Genomic DNA, 23689 nt, shown 5'->3' on the forward strand with positions numbered 1-23689 from the left:
GCTCCACATGTTGGGGGTTAATGAGTTAAGTAACTGTAGTAACTGCCGTTTAAAATCAATGTAGAGTAAAGCAAACCTAATCAGTCAGGTTTCACAGACCCTGATATGTGATCTGATGGTTTCACATTCAATCTAAGAGGGAGCCGCTTCTCTGTGCTCGCCTTGAATCTCAGTTCAACACGTGTCCAAGCAGGATTTATGACATCACTGCTCGCCGTGGTCCAGTGATGAGATTACACAAGTGTGATGTGATAACTTTTGATTATCTTGTAAAGATTAATGTGTTGCTAGATTGTCTGATAGCTGCGGCTGCCTCCATTGAAGCAAAGAGCAGTTTTATGTTAAATCTTATGAGCACCCCCTCTAGGGTAAATAAAACAACAATTCCTACAATTAAGATGAAACACACTAGTGAAAACATCACTAGGATTATTTTATATTTAATTTCTGCCAATAGATCCCTTTCACCTACATCTTACACACTGGACGTTTGTAAACAAAAAAAAGCTCAAATAGGATGTGGTTAAATTTTAAGATCAAACCTGAATATCCAGGCAGCTGAGAAAAATGAGTGAAGCCTGAAAGGTGCTAACCAACCGTATGTCCTGTCTGTCAGTCACATGATGTTAACCTGTAATAATCTGAAGCAAGAGGAATAGCTATGATTTTTTCATTTTGTAATTTGATGTCTGAATTTCACTACTACAGTTTTGAAGAACTGGAGATTTTTTCCAAACCGGAAATTTTAGACCCAGTAAATTAATACAACTTGATTATTTTGCGTTTTTTTTCAGACTGGACACAAATTGTATGAACCTTTAAAAATAAACTTTAACTTAAGTTTATGAATCCAAAGTGTAAATGTAATGATTTACTCTAATATTTTTAATAATTTTAATAATAGCAAAAAAGACTTGATTGTGAAATCTAACTGCCCCTGGATACTGATATTAAACTGTCAATATGGTGGCTGTGAGATGACTTTAGAAAAAAAGAAGAAGCCAGAATTGGATTAATTAAATTCACAAAATTTAAGTTAAGACTTGAACATCCAGGATAATCAGTCAACCTGAATGGTATCGATCAGACTTGTTCCCCGTCTTAGTCACACGATCCTAACTTGTAATAATCTGACACAAGAGGAACAAGTTAAAATGTTTCATTTTGTAATTTGGTGTCTGAATTTCCAAACTCAAATTTTAGCAAGTAGATTTTCAACCAACCTGAAATTTTAGAAACCAGTGTATTTTATTTTCATACTAGACACAAAATGTACAAACCTTTAAAAACAAGCTAAAACGGCACCACTTGAAATAACCTGGACATTTTTTCTAAAGAAGTTCAGATTCACATAAATGTCAGATTAAAACTTAAAAATGTACAGTGCTATAAATTCAGTGGTGCTAATGATCAATAGGTGTCATTTTTGATGCTCTTATTTGATAACATACACTGCATACATGTACAATGTGGATCGTGTGTCCTGAGTATTCAGCTCATTCTACCTCAGTGGAATATATTCTCTCCTGATTCACTCTAGCGGTCACTGACACAAACCCTCCCACGTGTTCAGCTTGATACAGAACACATGACCCGTATGAATCCATCAGGACTGACTCCATCAGACTGACACAATTCAGAAACACACTGATTATGTTAAACTGACAGTGAAGTGATGCAGAGGTCAGAGTAAATAACTGGAAACTAACCCCAGATCTGCCTGTTCTGTCTCATTAGCTCTTGTAACAGTGTCACACTGTATTTCCATCCACTTTCTGAGGACGACTGTGCAGTTTTAATGAGCCAGCCTCCTTTCTTTTTCTTTTTAAAGGACTAAATGTTTGGAACTGCTCTTGAGGTTATTATAATCTTTTTTTTTTAACTGCTTTTTCCTCCCATGTTGAGCAATAGGTGACACACGCTTGAATTGACTTCCTGACTTGGACAACAGTGTCCACTGGCTCTGCAGAAAACTACAATATATCATCCCTGCTGAGCCCATTGATTATAAAGCTCTTTATCCAGGAACCTGCTGCCAGTTGGCCGTCACCAGAAAGGAACAAGAAAGTTGTTTTCAGGGCAGGAAATGGAAATGGCTTAACTCCCACTAATAGATTTCGGCTTTAGATCAACAAAGATGCTCTCAGTGGGACACTGGACGGACCTTCACACTGAATAGGATTTCTGAGAACAGCGGGAGACAGTGAAGTGGAGGATTGGAAGAAGCAGAGAAATATTGAAATGATGCGACTGGCAGTGCAGACGAACAATCCTCATGTCACACAAAAACACCAGAAGAAAAACGCAAACACAGACGTCACCAGTAACATAGGAAGTGAGTTTATTAATCACAAATTGAGTGGTTCTAAAAGAATAAAGAACAAAAAGCAGGCCCTCAAGGGACATTCCACTGTGTGTGAGTTAAGTTCAGAAAATCCGGTTTTCTTACATGTACCAGTAACAGTGCTGGATCAGTGGAGCGCTGCCTTCATTGAGCAGAAAGACCATGGTGAGTTATCTTGCTTTAACGTGGCCCCGAACACAGAACAACTTTGGAAACCATCTCACCATGTGTGATGCAAATATAATCTCTATCACCTCTGCCTGACATCGTCTTAGCACACACACACACACACACACACACACACACGTTCAGGACTACGTGAGGGGGAGATGGGGGCTGACATGTAGCTGCTGCACATGAGTCCCTGTCTGCTGTGTGTGTACGACTCGTTGCATGAACTCTGGTTTATAGAACTTGAATAATACAGCTGTGAGACACTGCAACTCTGAAAGTAGTGGCACAGCGGCGGCTTTCAAAATAAAACTCCCCACACTACTGGTGCTATAAATGGAAAAAAATACTGCTATATTTTTATAACCCAGAGATCATATAAACACTGCCACTTACAGGGTATCCTTTTTTTCTTTAGCCTTAGTACCGTGTGTCTTTACCAAAAAAATGATTCCCACTATATTTAGGCACTAATATATTTCTACTTCAATGTGTCTGCACCTTCAAATCTATGAAAACAAAAACTATTTACAAAAATTGCAGATATGTAAAGACGGGAGGTGTTAATTTAGCGGTGGCATCATTCCTCTCAAACGCCGTACGTGTTGTGGTTAAATGAAGCCAAACATCGAGCCTGACAGCGTTGTAGAAATGTACAAAAGGGAGAGAGCACAGAGAAACTGTGACGATGTTAAAGGCTGAAGGCACTTAAGAGGAATGACATTTGTAGAAATGAAGAGGAGGACTTGATGCATCTTGGTGCTGCATGACTTGTACCTCACCATAAACTGTAATGTACCTGTAACAGGAGTCATTGATGAAGTTTATGCATAATGATACATTGTTTCTTTCTCTTGGTTCCTTAATGCAACATATTAACTTGAAAAAAAAAAAAGACTGAGCAGTGTTGACAACTTCCTATGTGCAATGTTGGGCTGATCGTCTCGACCATGACTGATACTCAGGTAACATTTTACCAAACTTTGCTATGAAACATTAATAACAGCAGAAAATGGTGTTGGAAATTATAGATAATAATAATAGAAGCCAGAAAATAATATAACTTTGAAGACGTGAGCAGTTTGTTCTGAATACCTCATTAAACTGATACAGTTGTGGAATCGTGAATCTGCCGCGCTGCTCATCTTCATGTGGTTTGAATGATATGATAAGATGTTACCTTTTCTCAGCCTTACAAATGGAAAGAGTTTCATATCGCCTCAAATAGGAAATGTATTTTTTTTTTTCTTTTACATTTTTCACCACTTTACATAATCTTGATAAAGAGAGAGAGAGAGGAAATCTATATACAATCAGTACAAGTGTTAACCCTCCAGACCACGGCTGTATATCCCTGTACCACTCAGGTGTAGGGTCACTTCTGAGAGCCTTCAGCTTCACTGAGAGAGGTGACAAATACGAGCTTCAATCAATCAATGTCCTACATCTAACTGACTCAAGGTCAGACATGTTAAACAAACTCTACTCTAATGAAGCATTAGTAAAATCTAATTGGACATCAGTAAGATGTGCAGCAGGATTCAGGTGGGAGAAGATATTGTGCCTGATTGTGTGTCTACTGAAGAGGTGGAACCTTTTCACTGATGTTGGTGGCACCTTTTCTAATTACAGCTTACAAATAATAAATCAACCTGGTCCTGAAAGCTCGGAGTTCTGTGATCATCCAATCTGTTTCCATTTAGAATTCACATAGAGGCTGTTACACTGTGAAGCTCACAAGCACCATGTGTTGTTTCTCAAAGAACAATTTGTTTTGGTTGGATCTGGAGGGTTAACTTGCAAACCCTGTATCATTATTATTATTATTATGAATATTATAATTATTCTTATTATAGTGTAATACTGAACATATGTATGACAGCAAAACTCTAACCTGGTCATTAAGTTCAATATATACAAGATGAACAGCAAGCATAGAAGGACACTTAAACAGAAGAAAACGCAGCACTGATTGTGGACAGTGTTTCACAGCATTTGACTGGCACTCTTCAAAGCCTCTTACTAAGACTATCTACAAACATCAACATGGAAGTCTCTCGCAACAGAAACCAAACCTTCCCAGCGCAGAAAATTAAATATGTAAGACTGCCGATCAAGAAGCACATCTCGATATGCTAATACAAGTCAGTTTGTCTCTCTTTTGCTCTGATTGCAAAGGTGTAAATGCTTGATGCAAAGTGGTTAAAGTATGACACATTTTCTTTACATCCACAACCAAATAATAATAATAATAATAAAAAAACACATGTTAGTATTTTACAAATATTTATAAAAGTAAACCTTTATCTATAGGCATTTTAAAATATATTCCATCAAAAATAGTCTGACAAATTTCAACAGTAGAAAAGAAACGTTTTACAAATGACAAAATGTTTGAAGCTAGAAGTTTACAGTAGAAACGCGTCACGATAGACTGACTGTGGAGGAGAGAGAGAGACGCCTCCTTTTCTACCTTGCAGAACAAAGAGCTGTCTCCTTTTCTCCACCTCGATTAGTGTTGAAAACCATGCAGTAACTGTAAAGTAAGAGCTCCATAATTTAGCAGAAGAGAAGTTGACAGATTCACCCCGGCTGTTTTACATGTTGTTCTGTGAAATCTTGTCACCTTTGGCAAACTTGAGTGGTTGGATTTCAGTCATGCTGAGAGCAGAGAGCATGAACTGTGGCAGCTCCGTGGTCAGACAGCGTGGAGCGCGGTCCCACACGTCACGTCTCTCACTCAGCACAATGCCCCTCACCGTCCTCTCCCTCCTCAGATCACAAATGACGACTTGTGCCGGAAATCCCCCTGTAGAGAGCGTGAAGCCGGACAGGAGCAACATTTAGGAATTCATCATAAATGTTTCAACATTCATGCAGATACTGATTTTTGCTCCTAGACTAAAGAAGAGGCGCTGTATGTTCACTTTGTGGTTTGGCAGAGATTTTGATCTCTCCTGCTAGGCTACAAAAAGGGAATTTAGGAACAGAACAATTTAAGCACTTAAGTAGGGGATGAGTTATACTTGTTGTATGTTAGCTGCAGAACAGAGCCCTGTTTCCAAAAAAAGCATTTTAAGGCAAAGATGCGCTTAATCCCATTGTAAATCTACGAGGCTCCACTTGGTTTGATTTAGTCATAAACAACACACCCTTTATTCACTTTTCTGACAACTACAACAAGAAGAACTGAAATAAAACGTCTAAGATTCGATCCCACATGAACAAGTAAAGACAAAACATTTAAACAACAGGTTTAAATGTGGTCTACATGGTCCTGATAGCAATAATATATTATAATATAATATAATATAATTTAATATAATTTAATAGATTTTAATATAATGTGATATAATATAATATAATATAATATAATGTGATATAATATAATATAATATAATATAATATAATATAATATAATATAATATAATATAATGTCTTGAACCGGCTGGTCTCTAGTGTCCTCTCACACCTGTAAATAGTCTGACACCTGATACCTCTGGTACCATGTAGGAATGTAAACACATGACCTGCTGCTAAATACTGAATCCTGTTAAAAATACAATGCATTCCTTTACTTGCATAATAAATATACTGCATCCTCTTACTTAGTTCAGTCTGTTATCAGCCCCATGAAGACAGCAAAGGCATACATTGTGTCAATCACATTCATTTTTAAAACCATATCATACCCAGTTTTGATCCAGAAACTCTGTGGACCTTTATCATGAGTCATTGCAATTCAACATTGACAAATCTGGTTTGAGCCAGTTCACCTTTTGAGGAAAACAGTCAAACCCAAATTTAGTTTAGATCTTTTTTCCTCTTGCCAAGTACTCAATCGTCTTTTAACATCAAAGACAGATTTTCAATTCAGTAAAACAGTTGAGTCATCACTATATGGGGCCTGGGTGTGGCTCATTAAAGGAGCTCACAGGCAGTTTGGCATGTTTTAGCCCATTAACCAGAATTTATATTCTTTGTTTTACTGCTGACGGACGGATTTTCCACCTTTCCAGCAGAGAGACTTGAAACACTGATTAGACTTCTTTAATATCTTTATCACAGTATCATTTATAACTTCTACAGGCACTCATTGTGAACTGTTATCTACAAACCTCATCTTCCGTCCTGACGTAGTCCACTCCATCTCCTTTGGCTGGAACTTTGTAACTGAAGGACACAGAGAACACGGTGGTTCTGAGGATGATAGGTTGAGGAATACATGCATTTGTTGTTTATTTGAATGGGACGATGTCTTACTTGTTTCCTGCCTGTTTTTGGCTGGAGAAGTAGCCTCGCTTGTATGCACAGCAGATCCCCACTGTTATACACAGCAGCACTATGACCACCACCAGCACTCCCAGTAGAATCCCCAACAAATCAACATCATCTGTGGAGTCCCAGTAACAATCGAGAAATTAAACATCTGCTAAACCTGATGTTAAAAAGACATGTTGGAGTATAGGTCACCATCACACAGGATATTCATCTTAACACTGCATGTGTAGCACTTACAGACTTCCATCATCTGGGGTAGACACTCAGAGTATCCAGCATCGTTCTTCGCTCGACAGAAATACTCCCCTGCATCTTCTTTTCTGACTGCGATGAATTTCTGCATGGGAGGAATCACAAAGCAACTGATTAGATATGATTAATGCAAAAATCCCCTCATATAAAACACAAACCTTGTTTATATAAGTTTTTAGACCATATTGGATAACGACAGAGCCTGTCACAAGTCATTTGAACTGAATTTGTATTTATTTTTAATTTAAAAATTAAAATAAAATCAGCCTAATCAGACTAAATAATGGTGCCTGCCGCATGGATGGAAAGAGGAATACTAAGAGTAAGTGTGAGTAGAGAAGAAGTGACATTCACACCACATTTATATTCATTTGGATAAGAGAGAAAATGACTTTAAATATGAAAATTGAACCGAATTAGACTGTGGCTGACTGCTTCTGATAAAACAGTGAACACATGAGCTCATGCAGTGGTCACAAACGAGACATGGAATTCAGTGCAGGAGGAGACATACACACATGTGTATAGATTAACTGTACATGGTAAATTAACACTGTTACAGGGCACTGTCAATCTTTAAGGGAACATACCGGACAGGCTTGTGGTGCCTTTTAAACACGACACAGACTCGAGGTTCCGGTGGTTCTTTATTTGGAATAGACACTTTTTCTTGCACAATCCTTTCAAATTCCTGATACTTATGATAAAGTGATGCTGATGAGCCAAAAGAGTATTTTGTTATTTGTGAAACTTATGCTGAAGAATAACTTAACAAGATGCCCCTCATTTTGACACAGGCAACAGACTGATCTTCTAACATGACACGTAGCTTAAAATTACGACTTTATTCTCGAAAGGGTGAGTGGCGGGGGGGGTAGAGCAGTCGTCCTCTAACCAGGAGGTCAGCGGTTCAATCTGCCTTTCCCATTCTGCATGCCAAAGTGTCCTTGGGCAAGATACTGAACCCAAAAATGTGTGTGAATGTGTGAATGGCAAAAACTGTACTGTAAAGCGCTTTCAGTCATCAAGCCTAGAAAAGCTCTATATAAATAGAGACCATTTACCATAAATGTATAACTTTTTCTTGTAATATTACAACTTTATTCTCAAAATCTCAATCTCAATCTCATCTATTTAAGATGCCCTTATGCTCTGTCGTAGTTTTTGTTGTTTCCCTTATGGTGACACTATATGTTATTGTATATACACATAAAATATGATTGGTCCGGGGAAAACTTTTTAAATATATATTTTTAAACTGCAAGATATTAAATTCAGATCAAAATGATCACTCTGAAACTTTCCCATGCAACCCAATCTAAAACATAATAATAATAATAATAATAATAATAATAATAATAATAATAATAATAATAATTCCACCCTCTACACCAGTGGAAGGGATTTTTTTTAAGGAGAGTGATAACTGAGTTATCTGTGATCAGTTTAAAAATAACAGCCAAGACAAGATGAGCACAGTGAAACAAACCTCATCAGTTTACAGTTATGACTTGAGCTACAGTTTCACATAAGGAGCGCGTGCACTGTAGTTTGCTGTAACGTGTCACATCTCAGAGGCCAGCATGAAGGTTGACAGGAGAGAGCACTGAGCAGATCGAGCAGCGCTGGAGAGCGAGCGAGAATTGAGGAATGTGCAAACGAGGGCAGCAGATTCCCCTCGTGGCTCGAGCCCTCTTGCACCATCAACTGTCTCCCCAAAATATCTGCCCCCACCCCTGGGCGTCAGGCCACCATCCCTGCTGCCCCGCCCTTACTGCTTATGTGTGCCCTTGTGAAAAGACATGCGCACGCATACTGACCATAGTTCCTGTTTCTGCGTTGAGAATGTATGAGGAGTTGAAGAACTTGAGGCTTGTCTTCGGGTCTTCGGGAATCTCCTCCCTGTTCTTGAACCACTGGTACTGAGACTTGGGGAAGCCCTCCTCCTCCAAACAGCTCAGCTCAGCTGGCTTCCCAAAAGGCACCGATTTGGGGACACTGCATTTTGGCACCACTGGCTTCACTGCGGTGACACAAAACATATGACCATTGTCACTGAACTGGGTCTTCACAGTTTTTACATTTGCTGAGCATCACAGAGAGGAAACAACTGACACCATTTCTCCACGATGCTGCTCAGCCTATGATTGACTTTGATCCTTCAAAACCCATGTCACTCTGACCCCTCATGGTTCACTGGCCTGACTGCACTGACAGGGCCGGACGGGCGCATGATTTTTGGCCTGTGCCAGAAAACGCCACCAAAACACGCGCTTGCTTTCTTTAGAACTGCAATTCAGAGCAGATGCAGTTTCAGAGGTTTCCTCTTATAGCCCAGAACACGCCTTTGCAGCTGGGCAGGTCTAGTCATAACGCATCCTCATATGTATGCCAAAGGGCTGGTGCGACCTACAGCACGGTCTCATCTTACAGCATCCGAAGTGTGAATCGCTAAGCAGGGCACAATAATAGCTTGTTTTCTGCATTCACAAGAACCTTTATGATACTCTCTGTCTCATACCTTTGGCTCTATGCACACACACACACACACACACACACACACACACACACACACACACACACACACACACACACACACACACACACACACACACACACACAGAGAGATTGATGATGAAGGTAAGTCCAAGTACCTCTTACAACAAGGTCAATCACAATCTCGTCAAATGACTTCTGATCATCAGCAGCAGTGACCTCACAGCGATATTTTGCTGTGTCTGATCTTGTGGCGTTGGTAATCAGTAATGTGGCAGGTTCTCTGATCACTGCTCTGTTCTCCAGGTCACCTGTCAGGAGAGAAAAAACATGTCCACCAATGTTAGAAATACATGTAAAACATAAAAATAAAAAATATATAAATAATATAAATATATAAATAAATATATAAATACAAGAGACTGACTAATTTGATTTGTTTGTGCGTCTTAAACATTACCTGAGATCTTCTTGTCAAAGTACACATAACTCGGTCCCCCGTTTGTGATCTTCTTCCATTCAATTCTGGGATTGCTTGTAGAAATGGACTCAATCAAACACGATAACTCAATTTCTGTAGGATAGACAAAGAGTGAGTTATTACATCAATAATTTAATTCAAGACTGATGTGAAAAAGAAATTTGTCATTTGCATGGTCTTTTTTGTGTGTGGGTGTTTGGTCATTGGCTCTTACTGTCGAACTCGTCGGTCCATGGCGATTCGTTATTCGTCCTCAGTACCACTGACAGCACACTGAAGTAGCCTGCAAAACAAGAGAGGAGAGACGAGACCATATGAGAATCCATGGAGCATGAATTTTCATGATACAGTGATGATCTCATGCTATATGCACAATACCAGCTGACGACCTCACATGTGCTGGGGTTGTTTTGATACCCTCCTTAGGGATATTTGTTAAAACCCCCACATCTTTAATTTCACAAACACAATGTAATTAAACATTAATGTCAATCCCACATCAGTGTGATGATCCTAACATCCCAGCCTCGTTCTTTCAGTGTCCATTTTTAGTCGTGTTGGTCAAACCATTGTGTGTGTCTGAGTGTGTGATTAGGGTGGGGGTGCTGTTTCTATGCACAGTGGATAATTGCGCAGGGAGGCATGTGCCCTTTACAGGGCAAGCTCACCATGCCAGTAGTTCAACTGCCTGCCGAGCCCTTCTCTCGCTCTCTCTCTGTCTCTCTCCTTCTCTCTCTTTCTCTCTCCCCTTCTCTCTCTCTCTCTCTCTCTCTGGGCCGGATGCTGTTACCCATGTGGGGCTAATGGTGCAAAAGCACCCTGGAAAGATCTGTGTTGGTATGTGGTGGAGGGATAGGGCCTTGGGAGGGGTCACTGCTGAATCATCGTGACAGCCTATGGTCCACAAACAAATGCATTCAAAGTCACATCTACACATGTTAAGTCAGGAAAAAACTCAGAAACACTTCCAGAGACATAAAACATCCCATAAAAAATAAAACAAATCAATAAATATTGTGCCCCAGTCTGGTCCCCCGTTCGCATGTTTCAACCTGCCCCTGATTGGTGCATACAGTATGTGCAGTAACTGTGCTCTGCTACTAATTAGTATTAGATGTGGTGCTGGGCCCCTCATTGAAAGAAACAGGGATAACTTGACCTCCACCATGTGTCATCTGGATCCACAGCAGTGTCTAGCGTCACCTACTAAGGCAGACAGGGTAAGCTGATTAGCCTGCAGTCTTTCTCGAGATCATGACAAGACGACAGCTTGTTTTTCGCCGCTGCTGACAGTAATAACACTGCCCGGACTAGGTCACAATTACATTTGACAATAAGAGACCTGCCCTCAGGAAGCTCCTTGGAAAGTTTAGCGTTCACAGTGACTTTGTGCGCTTGATTTGGCCTGTACACGGCTATTCTTGTATTTACAGACGAATGAAAATAGCAAGTACATTTGCAGAACCAGACTATGCTTGGATTCTCGTCACATTAAATGTTACATGAAAGATGCAATTTTTTTTAGATGACACTAACACTGTTGCTGACAAATAACACTGATGATGACCGTCCTTCAATTAGAAAACAATGTCCCAAGCAGCCGTCTAACATGCAAGCATCGTCCCAGCAAAAAAGCTCCAGGCTGCTGCTCTGTGGTCGACCCTGACCTCTCCAGGGGCAAAATACACAAGCGAATACATGAATACATAATTAATTAAATAAATAATAATCCTATCGTAGTGTCATATTCAAAGCTACACACAGAACAGTGAAGCTCACCAGTACAACAGCTAATGACAACAATTAAGTGTTGATTTGAATAAACATTTGATTTCGCTTAGCATCTCCCGATGTGATTTATTCTGCACTGAGCGACAGCAGCAGAGACGTCAAAGTTAAGACCCAAGAGGATTGAGTTTAGTTTAACAGCACTCAATGAAGAAGTTGGGGAAAAAAAGTTTTCTGACTGAGACTTTAACAAAGAATTGCAAAAGAAGTGAGGAGAAGAATGCGCACTCCTTTTCAGAAATATGAAATATAACAGTCAAAACTCCACATATCCCTTCACAGCCTGACACCTAGTTACATTCAGCTCCACAGTGCAACAAGCACAAAAGCACACACAGTTCTGGCAGAATTAAAGCTGTGTGCGGAGGAGAAGCGCTTTTCAACTTCCAGTGTTTATGAGCGCCTCGTGTACCGTTGCTATTCTTTTGGGCAAATGTAAGCCACCTCCTGATGATACTGAAAGGTACAAAGGAAATCCTGTCAGTTAACTGAATGTGCACGTGTGCTATTTTTACTGTTTCTGACTTTACTGACAAAAGCTTGTGTGTGTGAGGCTTGTTAGTGCTTATATGTGGGTTTAGGTTTCGAATGTACTGCATGTACTGTGCAACTTAAAACCAAATCTAACTAGGCCAAGTATGCCAAGAGTCCAAAATATCAGAATATGTTGTGCTAAAATAGAATCCAAAGTTGACAATAAATTATTCCAGGTGATAAATTAAGTACTATGACTTTTTATTAGATGCAGTACTCAATTTCATCTGTTTCCGACAGAACTAATGGAATTTAGCCCCCCATCCCTGTGCTCTGCCTTAATTCTGAGAGTATTAGTGCAGATTAGGTACCTAAGTGAGCTTGACGTGGAGATAAAAAGCTTGAGAGTTCTGCATTGGAAACGGCTATCCAGTGAAAGACATGAAACCCCCACTCAACAAAACTGGCCAGTGAGGTTCATGTAAATTCTACATAAGCAAAACAATAATGATTCCTGAATTCTGATGGTTATATGATGCTGCACTTTGTTACAGTAGCAGACAAACTTTTCACCCTAACCCTAACCTGCACTCCACTTACAGAGGGAGACATTGTTCAGGGTGTAAGTGCCAAAATATTATGAAACCATTCATTGTTTTTTTACACAGTTTAAAATTTGAACTCCATTGATTCATCGCTGATGGAATATTACAGCAGAAACCATAGTTCATAACTAAATCAAGTGTTTTTTTAATAAGTTAATGGTTGTTTCACTAACTTCACTTTGAGTTTTTAAGTGTGAATTTGCAATATAAATAGTAACGACCAAACCAACAAAATAGATACAATGTTGGGTGTCCATGACAAAACCAACCAGTGGGTTCCTAAATATGTAAGTAATCCATTTAACCACTGTTTCCTCCTGGTTATCCTTTCAGTGAAGGATTCATCTTTTACCAACTACGAAACAACAAGAAACAGCTGGACTGTCCAGTAAAGTGAGTTTGATGAAAGCTCTGGAAGCACTAAGTGTGCGTTATGAGAGCAGTGTTTGCCATCTCTCTCCCAGTCTGACACATCCTTCCCTGGTCATGTCCCACTCATCCTGTCTGGGTTCTTGTCTCGTCGAATAGCTTTAAAGGTCTTGCCCTCACCCTCCGTTCCAATGGAGCGGATGATAACAACATGTTATTTCTTTTATTAGATTGTGGCCATTGTGAAAACGTCCTAACATGTCCTTCAGGGTGGTCCCTTCTGGCTGTATGCTTGTCAGGTCACGATTAGGGGGAAGGAAACACATGTAGCTGTTACATTTTATCGCTGACAAGCATCGTGTCAACAGTCAAGAAAAGGAAAGTAGATGTGTTTCCCAAGAAAAATTAACAAATAATTATTTTCTTGTTGAAATAAAAGACAGAGAAGTGTGGCTAGTTTGCAGGGAAACGGTCACAGTGATGAAAACGTTCGAGCTCAGCATCATTAAGAATGGACAAATTCTTCTGCATAAATTAAACGGTGTTCGACGGAGTCTTGTGTCCAACAAGCAGCTCGCACCAACCCACGCTCTGACAGAGGTAAATTTTGTGGCGAGTGAGCTGATATCTAAGAAGCTAAAACCTCATTCAGAAAGGGAATTTGTGAACGAGTCTTGTTACTCGTCCAGAGCTTCTAGAACCAAAGTCAAATCGTTCTAAAGTGAGTTTGTGTTGAAGAACTGTCACAGGGCAGGTTAATAATATGGCACTAAATACTGAAGGAACACTGAAGCGAGAAACTTGTCGGCTTGTCATTTTTGAGTCATCACTGCTTGTTTCATTATCAGCATCATCATCATCACTACCATTTGACATGGAAGCATTTCCAGCCATCATATTAGAGGGTAGTGTGATTTATGTCTTCAATCATTTAGAATGACCCTTGAAAGATATTATAAAAACTGAAATCGCCCTTGTTAGGACAATGCTTCCCTGTTTTAAACCATGCAGGTGCTCACTGACCTACATATTTTCTTTTCTGTTTTTCTTTCTTGCCAAGACACAGCTGTGTGAGATCTGGCAATCTGCAAATCTGCATCAAAGTTTTTTAATCTTCCTTTCTGCCCATATGATGGGTGCAGGGTTTTCTCTGTAATCTTAGTGTAATGCCCTCATAAACCCCCCCAGGTTTTACATCACTGAATAATACAATAGGCAGAGAGGAGCTTGGTATTTCTTGATGCCTGCACTGTGTAATGAATCCCTCCTTTCGTCTGTTGTTCCCCATGGGAGGCCGCACTTGTTTCCTGTACTGCTGCTCAGCGAATCCAGAGAGGTGAGGCTGGTATCATAAATAGAAAGGTTCAATTAAGCAACCAGTGATATTCCCTGTGGAACATCTTCGCCTCGTGCCTGTGGAGAATATTCCCACGCCCCTTAAGAGGCACCGACATCAAAGTACACACTTACTATCAACCAGTTGCTGTTTGGAAACTCTTCTCATATCTGAGCGCTGCTTAAGTTGCACGAAGCCTGTAAGCCGAGTCTGGTTTTCTGCAAGTAAACAAGCTGTTGACGTAGACGATTCATTATTATGCTGCTTCTGAACTGTCGGATACATGAAGTGCAGAGGAGCCAATTTGTGTTCTTCCCTCGTCCTGGTCGTCTCAATAAAACACTTGCCTGTCACGTCAAAAACTGACACCTCCAAGGCCACTTCTTCACCTCTTCCAAAAAAAATATTTTTCAATGGCTCATAAATATAATTTATATATATATATATATATATATATATATATATATATATATATATATATATATATATATATATAGCATGTGTTGCATGCGCTACAAGCAGTAGCTTTAACGCCTTTCCACAAGCAAAGCAGAATGTGCATGTGCATCCAAACACACGTGTAGTGCAAGGCCAGGAATATGAGAACATACAGTACATGGTACTGCATGCAGCTAATGTTACATGATAACATGTCCTATACCACCTGATACGTATTCAGCTACATGTTTCCAAATTAAACATGTAAACCAAGGCAGCGAGCAATGGCTGGGCTGGTGAGGAGGGAACTCGTGTTCCAGCACTGTGGTGGAGAAATGAAGAATATAAATGCTGAGGGAGTCTTAACTGGGCACTCAGGTTCATCATTCTCTAATTAACCCATAGGTACAGAAATACATCATCCTGAGCAGCCTGTTCTCTCCACCACCACTGAATAAAGGTTAAAAAAAACAACTGAAATGAGAAACATGTTCACCATCACATCAAAAGCTAAGGAAAGTCAACAAGAAAACACCAAGCAAGCAAACTAACTAGCAGGTTATTAGCAATGTAAATCTGTGTTCAGGTAAGTTATGAGACTTATAATGAGCTAATAAAGAGGTCAGATCAGTGTCAAAGAGTCGACCTGTGAATATTTAAAAATGCAGCTTCTGATTTTGTATGTGACATCATCTGTTTTGTTTTTATTCACTGACAATTAACACTATTCTGTAAATGTGCTATTAGAAGCTTAACTGACGTTTTTCACCAGTAGTGCGTACACAACTGTAAGACAGAACACTGGTTACCATAGTTACACTAAACACAGTTTCACATGTATGAGTGAAAAAGCAGTTTAATTTCCCAAAACCTGTTAACTACAACAGGACTGAATGACCTGTTTCTTTACACTTCTGTACTCAAGACTTCTAGAGTGGATGATCCTCAGTTTAATGTAGGGCTGCAACTACATTTTTTTATAACTTTTTCACACCCAATCAGGTTTCATCAATTAATCAATTTAGTTGGGTTATTTCGTTTGTCTGACCAGATATCAGCTTTACAATGTTATAAAAGGGATAACAACTGTGAATCCTTACATTTGATAAGGATAGTTAGATAGGAGAGATTGATTAAGCTTGAAATACAAACCTGGACAAACCATAAAGAACCAAAATTAACATATATGTTCTTCTTTTAACAGTCAGGAAGGAGCATAAACCTTGCCACTGAATAAATACACTCGACAACACACACAAAAACTGCTCTGTAACCACTGCTCTGGAGGTAGATGACCCTGCGAGAACACCAACTGTCGCGTGTTCTTGAACAAACAGAACGATCATGGACGCCGACCAGCAGCTTGCACAGTTAGTATACGATGACATTTGTGCTGAAAAGGGCAAAAAAAGTGGTAAAAAAAAGGCTGATAGATTTAGATCCTGACTGTGTGTAGGATTGTAGAGCTGGAGCATGTAACATGATGTGAAAAATGTGACTGGATCTGAGGAGACTTGAGATTACAATATTTATATATCACATATTATGTCTGTCTCTGCTTTTAATCAACCAATTGTTTCTGCTCTTTTGTAATACTTTTAATACATTTTGTATTATTTAAGGAGGAAATTAACAAGAGCAAGTTTCTCAGCTATAAAATCCAGAGGAAGTTTTGAATGAGGCCGAAACTGACACACTTACTCCTGCGATTTAAGCCCTGAGAGTGACTGTATGACTCTGCTCAGATAGCTGGATAAAGACCTGTCTTTCACAATTCATGCTGAGTTAAGAGGTTGCCAGGTCTCCTGCAGGATTTCACTTGTGCATCCCTTTAAGGAGTCTCTGTTGGAATGTGTTCTACTGAAAGCAAACAGAGCTGCTTTTAAAAGGGTGTAAATGTTTATGTTCTCATACAAACTAGGTTACTGTTTTGGGCTGTGCACACGACTGCTACGTTTTTAAAAGTGTACAAAAGTTCAATGTGAGCCCTAAGCAGACACAATGTGGTCAAACTAGGATACATCGCCATTTCCAAAGTGTTTGAAGGGAAAAGTACTGAAATGAACAAAAATGTACAAAATGTCACACAATGATGTCATCATTGTGAGGACAACTTTTACTCATAGAGGCAATAAAATGGCTATTGAGGGTAAAACAAACATATTGCAATCACATGTCTTTGTAAAATCTTGTGAGTGAAATATCATGTCATGCCAAACGTCCCTTTCACTATGGATCTCTAGACCAAGCACTGCAAACACAGGGTGCTGACTTGAGGCAAGTGAAAAGTTGAACAGTGTAGTGCTGGAGCACTCTCATGTCTTGCAAGCTTTACCCTGAGGAGATGCTAATTTCCATTTGATAAAAGTCTATGATGTCAGCTGGGACACAAAGCCTGACAAATTAATTCATAAGAGCATCACATATTATCATAAGCTTCTTTCTGAGAGACGATTACAGCTAGATCTGAGACAAAGCATGCACTGCTTCTCCAGTTCCCATAGCAATATTGGTGATATTTCCATAGTAACTGGATTCTCTTTCTGTCTTATTTGCGGCCACTCCCCCGACCCCCAACCCCCGCTGGTCACCGGAGAGACACAGGATCCCACCTGTTTTGGTAGCTGTGGGAGAAAGTGACTAAACAGACCTCAGAAGTCCGCCTACATGGAAATAGTAACGTCTTGACACAATGACTGCGAGGGAGAGGTTTTAGGGCTGAGCTAGCAGGGAGATCGACCCTCAGGTTGTATTGTCACAGCTGTGGTCATCCAACAGTGTTGGACTCTCCCCAACCCCATGTGCGTGTTCAACTGTTTTCTCTTCACTCGCACCTACTTTTACCTCTCTGCTGTTAGTCTGTTATGATGATATTTCTCAGTAACACATCGGAACTGTTCATGAGATAATGCAAAAATATTTTTAGATTTGTGGATGAATAATCTTTTTGTTTGATCAACTGGGGAAATCCCTTTCTATTGGAGAGTAAAATTGCTGAAAAACAATTTAGTTTTATCATGAAAGACTGAAGCTTTGTTTTGCTCTAAGCTTGAGCTAAACTACAAAATTATAAAGACACAAGCATAAGGCATTTTCTTACTTCTGCTGCTGTTGTCATGCTAATCGCCTACATTCACTTTATCTGTTACGTGACTAAAGGAGCCTCGCGGGAGAAGAGTCAGTCTGTGTGGCAAACATGGTGAAAGCAGTGCGTTGAAAGGATAACATTTAGGAGAATGCACAGATGAAAAAAAACACAGCAGCTCCTTGCCTGCAAAGCAAATGTCACCATGTTTGAGCTCCTAAATGGCAGGACCCCGAGCAGCATGTCACTGAAGAAGCAGCAAACCTCACATGTATGTAAAACATGCAGCTATATTAAACCTACATATAAATGTATCACATGCTGATAAGGGCTGGAGTGATCTGCTAAGTTCACGGTTTGCTACGTACAGCACTTTGGTATTTCGGGCTCAGCTTCTCCTCCTTCCTATTTCTGTGATTGGTAAACATGAATCCGTTTAGAAAAGGTTATTTAAACATTTATCTTAAAGGAATATTCCAATGTTTTGGAAAATAGAGTCATTCACTTTTTGGTGGAGTGTTAGATTTAAGATTTATACCACTCATATCTGTATGCTAAATATAAGGTTACAGGCAGCAGCTGTTATCTTAGCATAGACTTGAAACAGAAGGGAAAGTGTTTCCCTGGCTCTGTCCAATGATAACAAAATCTGCCTAACCAGCATCTTTAAACCTTGTTATATCTTACTTATTTAATCTGCTTCCCCATTTCTGGTCTAGCAAGAAAGCAAATATACGAATTCCCCAAAATGTTGATCTTTTCCTTGAACTTGAAGTTTAGCCTCCAGTGTGCCGATTTATGAACCCAGTGATAGTTCCTCTTCCTGTGGCCAGGTTGCATACAACCTGCAGAATCTTAATTTTCAGAGATGAAAGTGGCCCTGCTAAGACTGTGTTCGGAATGCTAAGTGGTCAGTAAGCAATCAGCCTTATAAAGCACAGGGAAAACTTAAAGAGATGAAGATAAACAGTAGGAAGAGGAGGTAAAGGAAAAGTCTATGGTGCTTCTGCATAATGTATGTACATAAGAGTACATCGCTAGAGTATGGATGGAAAAGCCATCTGAATACAAACAGCTAATTGTATTGATCTCAAAGGCTTGATATGAACCAAATGAAGTTGGGAGGAACAGTCGTTTGATCAAATGTAAAGTTGAAGTCAGGGTGATGTCCCAGACTGGCTTTCTTTCCCAACCACCACTCTGCTCCTGGTGGAAAAACATCTGAGTAGGATAGAATCCATTTGAGTTGATTCAAATGCATCCGATCTTTTGCAGGTGTACTCAACCACGGTACAGCTTTGCCCACAAGGGGTCTTTGTGTATTCATTTATTCTGCATTTACATATGCGGCTGCTGCAGGCCCTCATCTGCGAACCCGGTACGGCCTGGGCAGCCCATGTGCCTTACTGCTGGTGAGCCCTCTGATCTAGGCAGGGTCAAAGACTCAGGCCTGAGCCAATGAGAGGATGGAGGGGAGCGGAGGAGCCGATGGTGTCACTGAATGCCTGGGAACCTGTCACTTTGCGTCAGCGTTAGCGTCTACGTCTGACCTGCTCTCACTCTGACCTCGAGCTAAGTAAGTCTAGCTCACAGGGCTGGATCACAGAGTAGCAAAAGCAACTTTTACTTTACCACCTTACACACGAAGGGCCACTTGCCCCGATGTCACTGTGTTGAGACATTGCTTCACATCAGGGTGACTCCACACTCACTAAATGGCTGTTGAGGAAAGATGAACGTCTAAAATGCTCAGACTCAGCAATAACTCATTCTCCCGAATAAGTGAATTATGTTGATCCATCTCTCGTTTAGATTTGATTAAACTACAACAGGAAATTGCAATGGGCACAGACAATATCTTAGTTGAGATCTTATTTTTCTGTCATCTCCTGCAAAGCCTGACAAATACCTTCACCACAAATCATGTCATGTCATTATTTTATGTTCAAATACTAACTCTGCAAGCGTGTTCATTTACATCAGTCATAAATCAGATGGACCTGAGATGTAAAGCTGTATAACAGACTCAAAATGATTACACAGTATCTTCCTCAACATGATGGGTAACAGTGCATTAAATCATATTTTTTTATGCTGTTACACACTGTAATCACAACCCTTTTAAACCATTTGTTAGTATATCATATGATGACTGACAACAACAGCACATTTACTGCTGATAAAAATAAATAAAGTTTATATTTTTACCAAAAGTGTCAACATTTGATGTGCCAACCTCGTCTAAACACAAGGCTCTTCTTCTTTATGCTGCCAAAATTATTCTCCACAATGAGGCATTTAGAAAGAACGGATGTCCAGTGAATGATCAATGATAATATTATTCATTCATTAAGTCATGTGAAGCATCTCGGCCCTCCGATAATCAGATCCTGGCTGCTGTATAAAAATAGTGCTGTTGTTTGGTATCACACTGCCTCTTCACATGGTCCCAGCAGCCATGCATGCCAATGGAGACCTTTGTTTTGTGACACAGTTCCGGGCTGTAGGAGTGAATGAATGCTTAATTAAGCAGAACAATAGTCTGTGGCTATTGTGACTGAGGGAACAATAACCATCAAACACGTACAATGTGGAAATGTAGACTCTGAATCTATTGACCGAAAGTCCGGGCATGAGATCCTCATGGAAAACATGATACACCATCAAGTTATATTTGAGATGCAGTGTAATTCCAGTATTGCACTCTCTGCTGAAACACTGTGCCCCCCCCTCCTGCTGTCTGAACTCGAAATATGACTAAGTCTGTCAACTGTGCAGTGTATATTGGAAATGTAATAAATCAAACATCATTAGAAAACGGCTAGTGGTGCACTCAGAACTCTTTTGAAGACACAACCACTGCATTTTATTGTGCTTTAAATGTGAAAAAGTAAAAATAACACATTCTGTATTATGTCAATGCAATGTCAATACAAAATCTAAAACAAGGGCTGGAAGTGAGATAATAAACCTACAAGTGATGGTAGAAGACAGAATTCTGTTTTAGTCTTAAAGCTAATGTCAGTGCAGCTTAGCAATGATGTGGCCAATCACAGTTAATATGCTGCGGTCGTGAGCTGTTCCTTCACTAGAGTGAGAAGAGGTTAGCATTCAAATGTCCAAGCACTATTTATAATGGCTGTCAGCACCAGCCAGAGCCCCCGCAGTCTGCTAATTGGGATCCCTCCCAGGTAAGAAGTGTAAGCAGCGGCAGCTCTCCCTGCCTCTCACCCAGGCACCCTGGGAAACCTTCAGCATTACTTCATGATGAAATAATTGGCTGCTTATTTTTTCTAACCCAGGTCAGCCTCTTGAAGGAGACACTGAGAACGCCTTGTCAAAACAGATCGAAGCATAAGGCCAAGAGGGTGAGCTGGCCTCCCTTGGCGCAGCATCCCTGTTATGTGAACAATCTGACATGCCACACATGTTGGATGTCCAAATGAATTGGGGAGCGTTATGGCGTCAGCTTAAAGGAGATCTAACAGTTAGAGGTGGGGGCTAATTCAGCAGTTTTGTGGGCCGAAGTGAGAGTCAAATCCCGAGCTTGAATCGGAGCCTCTACTGCAGAAATCTGTGTTAAATCGCACCACACTCAGTGCCAGAATTAGCTCCTCACCACACTCTGCACAGATGGCATCAGAGGCATTCGTTGCAAATGCTTCACATTCTAGTCCAGGCTGCCTGACCCCTTCCTTAATCCTAATTAGGAATGCAATTTCTACGCAGGCCTTTTTGAAACGTGATGAAAATAAACGTTTGTACAGCTCCAGCACTGGCTTATGGGCAGTATTAGTTCATGATTGTGACGCCATTTTAAACCGATCACTACATCAGGGTTTTATAAAGGACTATTGCTACTGTGTACTAATCTATATCCTCCCTGTGAGTCAACAATGAACTGGTCAGATAATAATACATGGTGGTAAATCCCTGGATAACATTCTGCTGCTTGTCCCCTCCACCAGGCACACCCAAACCTCCCCCACCTGATGTCCTACACACACACACACACCATAATAGAAATATTCTCCCTTTTCCAAAGCATTCCATTAGAACACCACAAAGGATTGATTAACCAATAATTCATCCACAACATGTAAAAACTATATGTTAATAGTCACATTTGAAGATATCAGGCTTATCTTGCTGCTTTGATATAAACACGTTGTGTCCTGTGTTTTTTGACCAGCCAGCAGTTCCTTTGCCTAATAATGCCCCATTCGGCCGGCACACTGACAGAGAGACATGGGGGCAGCTGAGCCACTCTGCCACAGCCTGCAGAGATAAGCGCTCATTGTTAAGTACGTGGACGGTGAGCGTAGCTGACCACGATGAGCTAAGGCTCAACTGACAACCGAACAATAACACAACACCGCACAGCAGAGACATGTTGACTTAGCAGGTCCAAAAGGTTTAATCTGCCTCACTTCCTGCGTGCTCCAAGGATGGACGCTGTGGGCTGAAAAGGGCAGAACTGAAAGGGTGTTTTTTGCAATGCAGCCTTTACAGACACGTCATCTTTATATACAGTACAACTCTGCTGACTTTTATTTTTAACTGGTTCCATGAGGTGTGTGCCTCACCCAGCACACATCAATGCTGTTTTAATATCCCTGCTCCTCGTCTAGGCTCATTGTAATGAAATGACACTAACCATCTAAGCACGAACGCCAAAAGACACATGTAACAGTGCATAAAACACATCCAACAAGAGTGTAGCCAAATGTACTCATGTCTTGAACTGTGTGACTGCACATTTGTGGTGCTCAGGAGCATAATGTGTGAGATGGCAGCAGGAAGCTTATAAAGTCTCCATAACAGGGCCTCCCAGCAGTGTTCAGCTCAGTCATCAAGATGCTATCAGCTCTCAAACAGCAGGCCCAGTACAAATCCCAGTATCTCTTAAGTCTAGTCTTACAACAGTGGCTTCCCGCAGTCGAACTGACTAATTGGCCTGTTTTCAGTCTGGAACAAACAGCATCTTGTGAAGGGGAGGCCCTAAATACTGGAAAAGTTGGTTAGATTAACACGATATGTGCCTGATGACTGAGGAAAACAATGATTTATATTACAATATAAAAATGTGAGGGCTCTGAATTTCACAATTCCTTTTCACACAATTTCAGTTTTTTTTTAACTGATGATTCACAACGAACTTGTTTATGCTCCTATGAACCATCCACATGCCATTCGAGTTAACTGTTTTCCACAGTCACAGTGCCCAACCCTAGAAGCTGACACACTGTGTAATTAAAGCCCTCTGAAACAGGCTATCAATGCCAATCTCCAGGCGCTATTACAGGAAATACAATTTAAGGAGAGGGTGAGTAAGAGAAGTGTATCTGATTGTTGATTACATGAAATATCTTTAATACCAGAAAGATGGATGTGCCTGCTGACTTTGTGAGGAAAAAAAAGCTGAAGTCAATCAGCACGGTCGAGCAAAGTGTCCAGGGTCAAACACAATACTGCTGCAAAGATTTACTTTTTGACAAAGATTTCCTTTAACCGAGCCCATCACGAGCTATGGCAACTGGCCTGCATGTTGTATAATGCTGTGGGAAGC

At 40.3% G+C, this 23689-nt stretch overlaps 1 protein-coding gene across 1 annotated transcript in view; it reads right to left on the minus strand.

Moving 5' to 3' along the window:
- Nucleotides 1–2319: 2319 nt before the first annotated feature.
- jam3b (junctional adhesion molecule 3b) overlaps nucleotides 2320–23689 on the minus strand; it is a 33801-nt gene continuing 12431 nt past the window's right edge. Inside the window, exons 2-9 of the mRNA XM_034607420.1 lie at nucleotides 10240–10308; nucleotides 10005–10118; nucleotides 9703–9855; nucleotides 8869–9071; nucleotides 7034–7133; nucleotides 6779–6908; nucleotides 6634–6688; nucleotides 2320–5324 (exon numbers count right to left, since the gene is read on the minus strand). Of these exons, the coding sequence (XP_034463311.1) occupies nucleotides 5289–5324; nucleotides 6634–6688; nucleotides 6779–6908; nucleotides 7034–7133; nucleotides 8869–9071; nucleotides 9703–9855; nucleotides 10005–10118; nucleotides 10240–10308 (860 nt within the window). The 3' untranslated portion in view covers nucleotides 2320–5288. The remainder of the gene's footprint in view (nucleotides 5325–6633; nucleotides 6689–6778; nucleotides 6909–7033; nucleotides 7134–8868; nucleotides 9072–9702; nucleotides 9856–10004; nucleotides 10119–10239; nucleotides 10309–23689) is intronic.

This window comes from Hippoglossus hippoglossus, chromosome 14 (genome assembly GCF_009819705.1).
Source record: "Hippoglossus hippoglossus isolate fHipHip1 chromosome 14, fHipHip1.pri, whole genome shotgun sequence".
In the NCBI taxonomy this organism is placed as follows: Eukaryota; Metazoa; Chordata; class Actinopteri; order Pleuronectiformes; family Pleuronectidae; genus Hippoglossus; species Hippoglossus hippoglossus.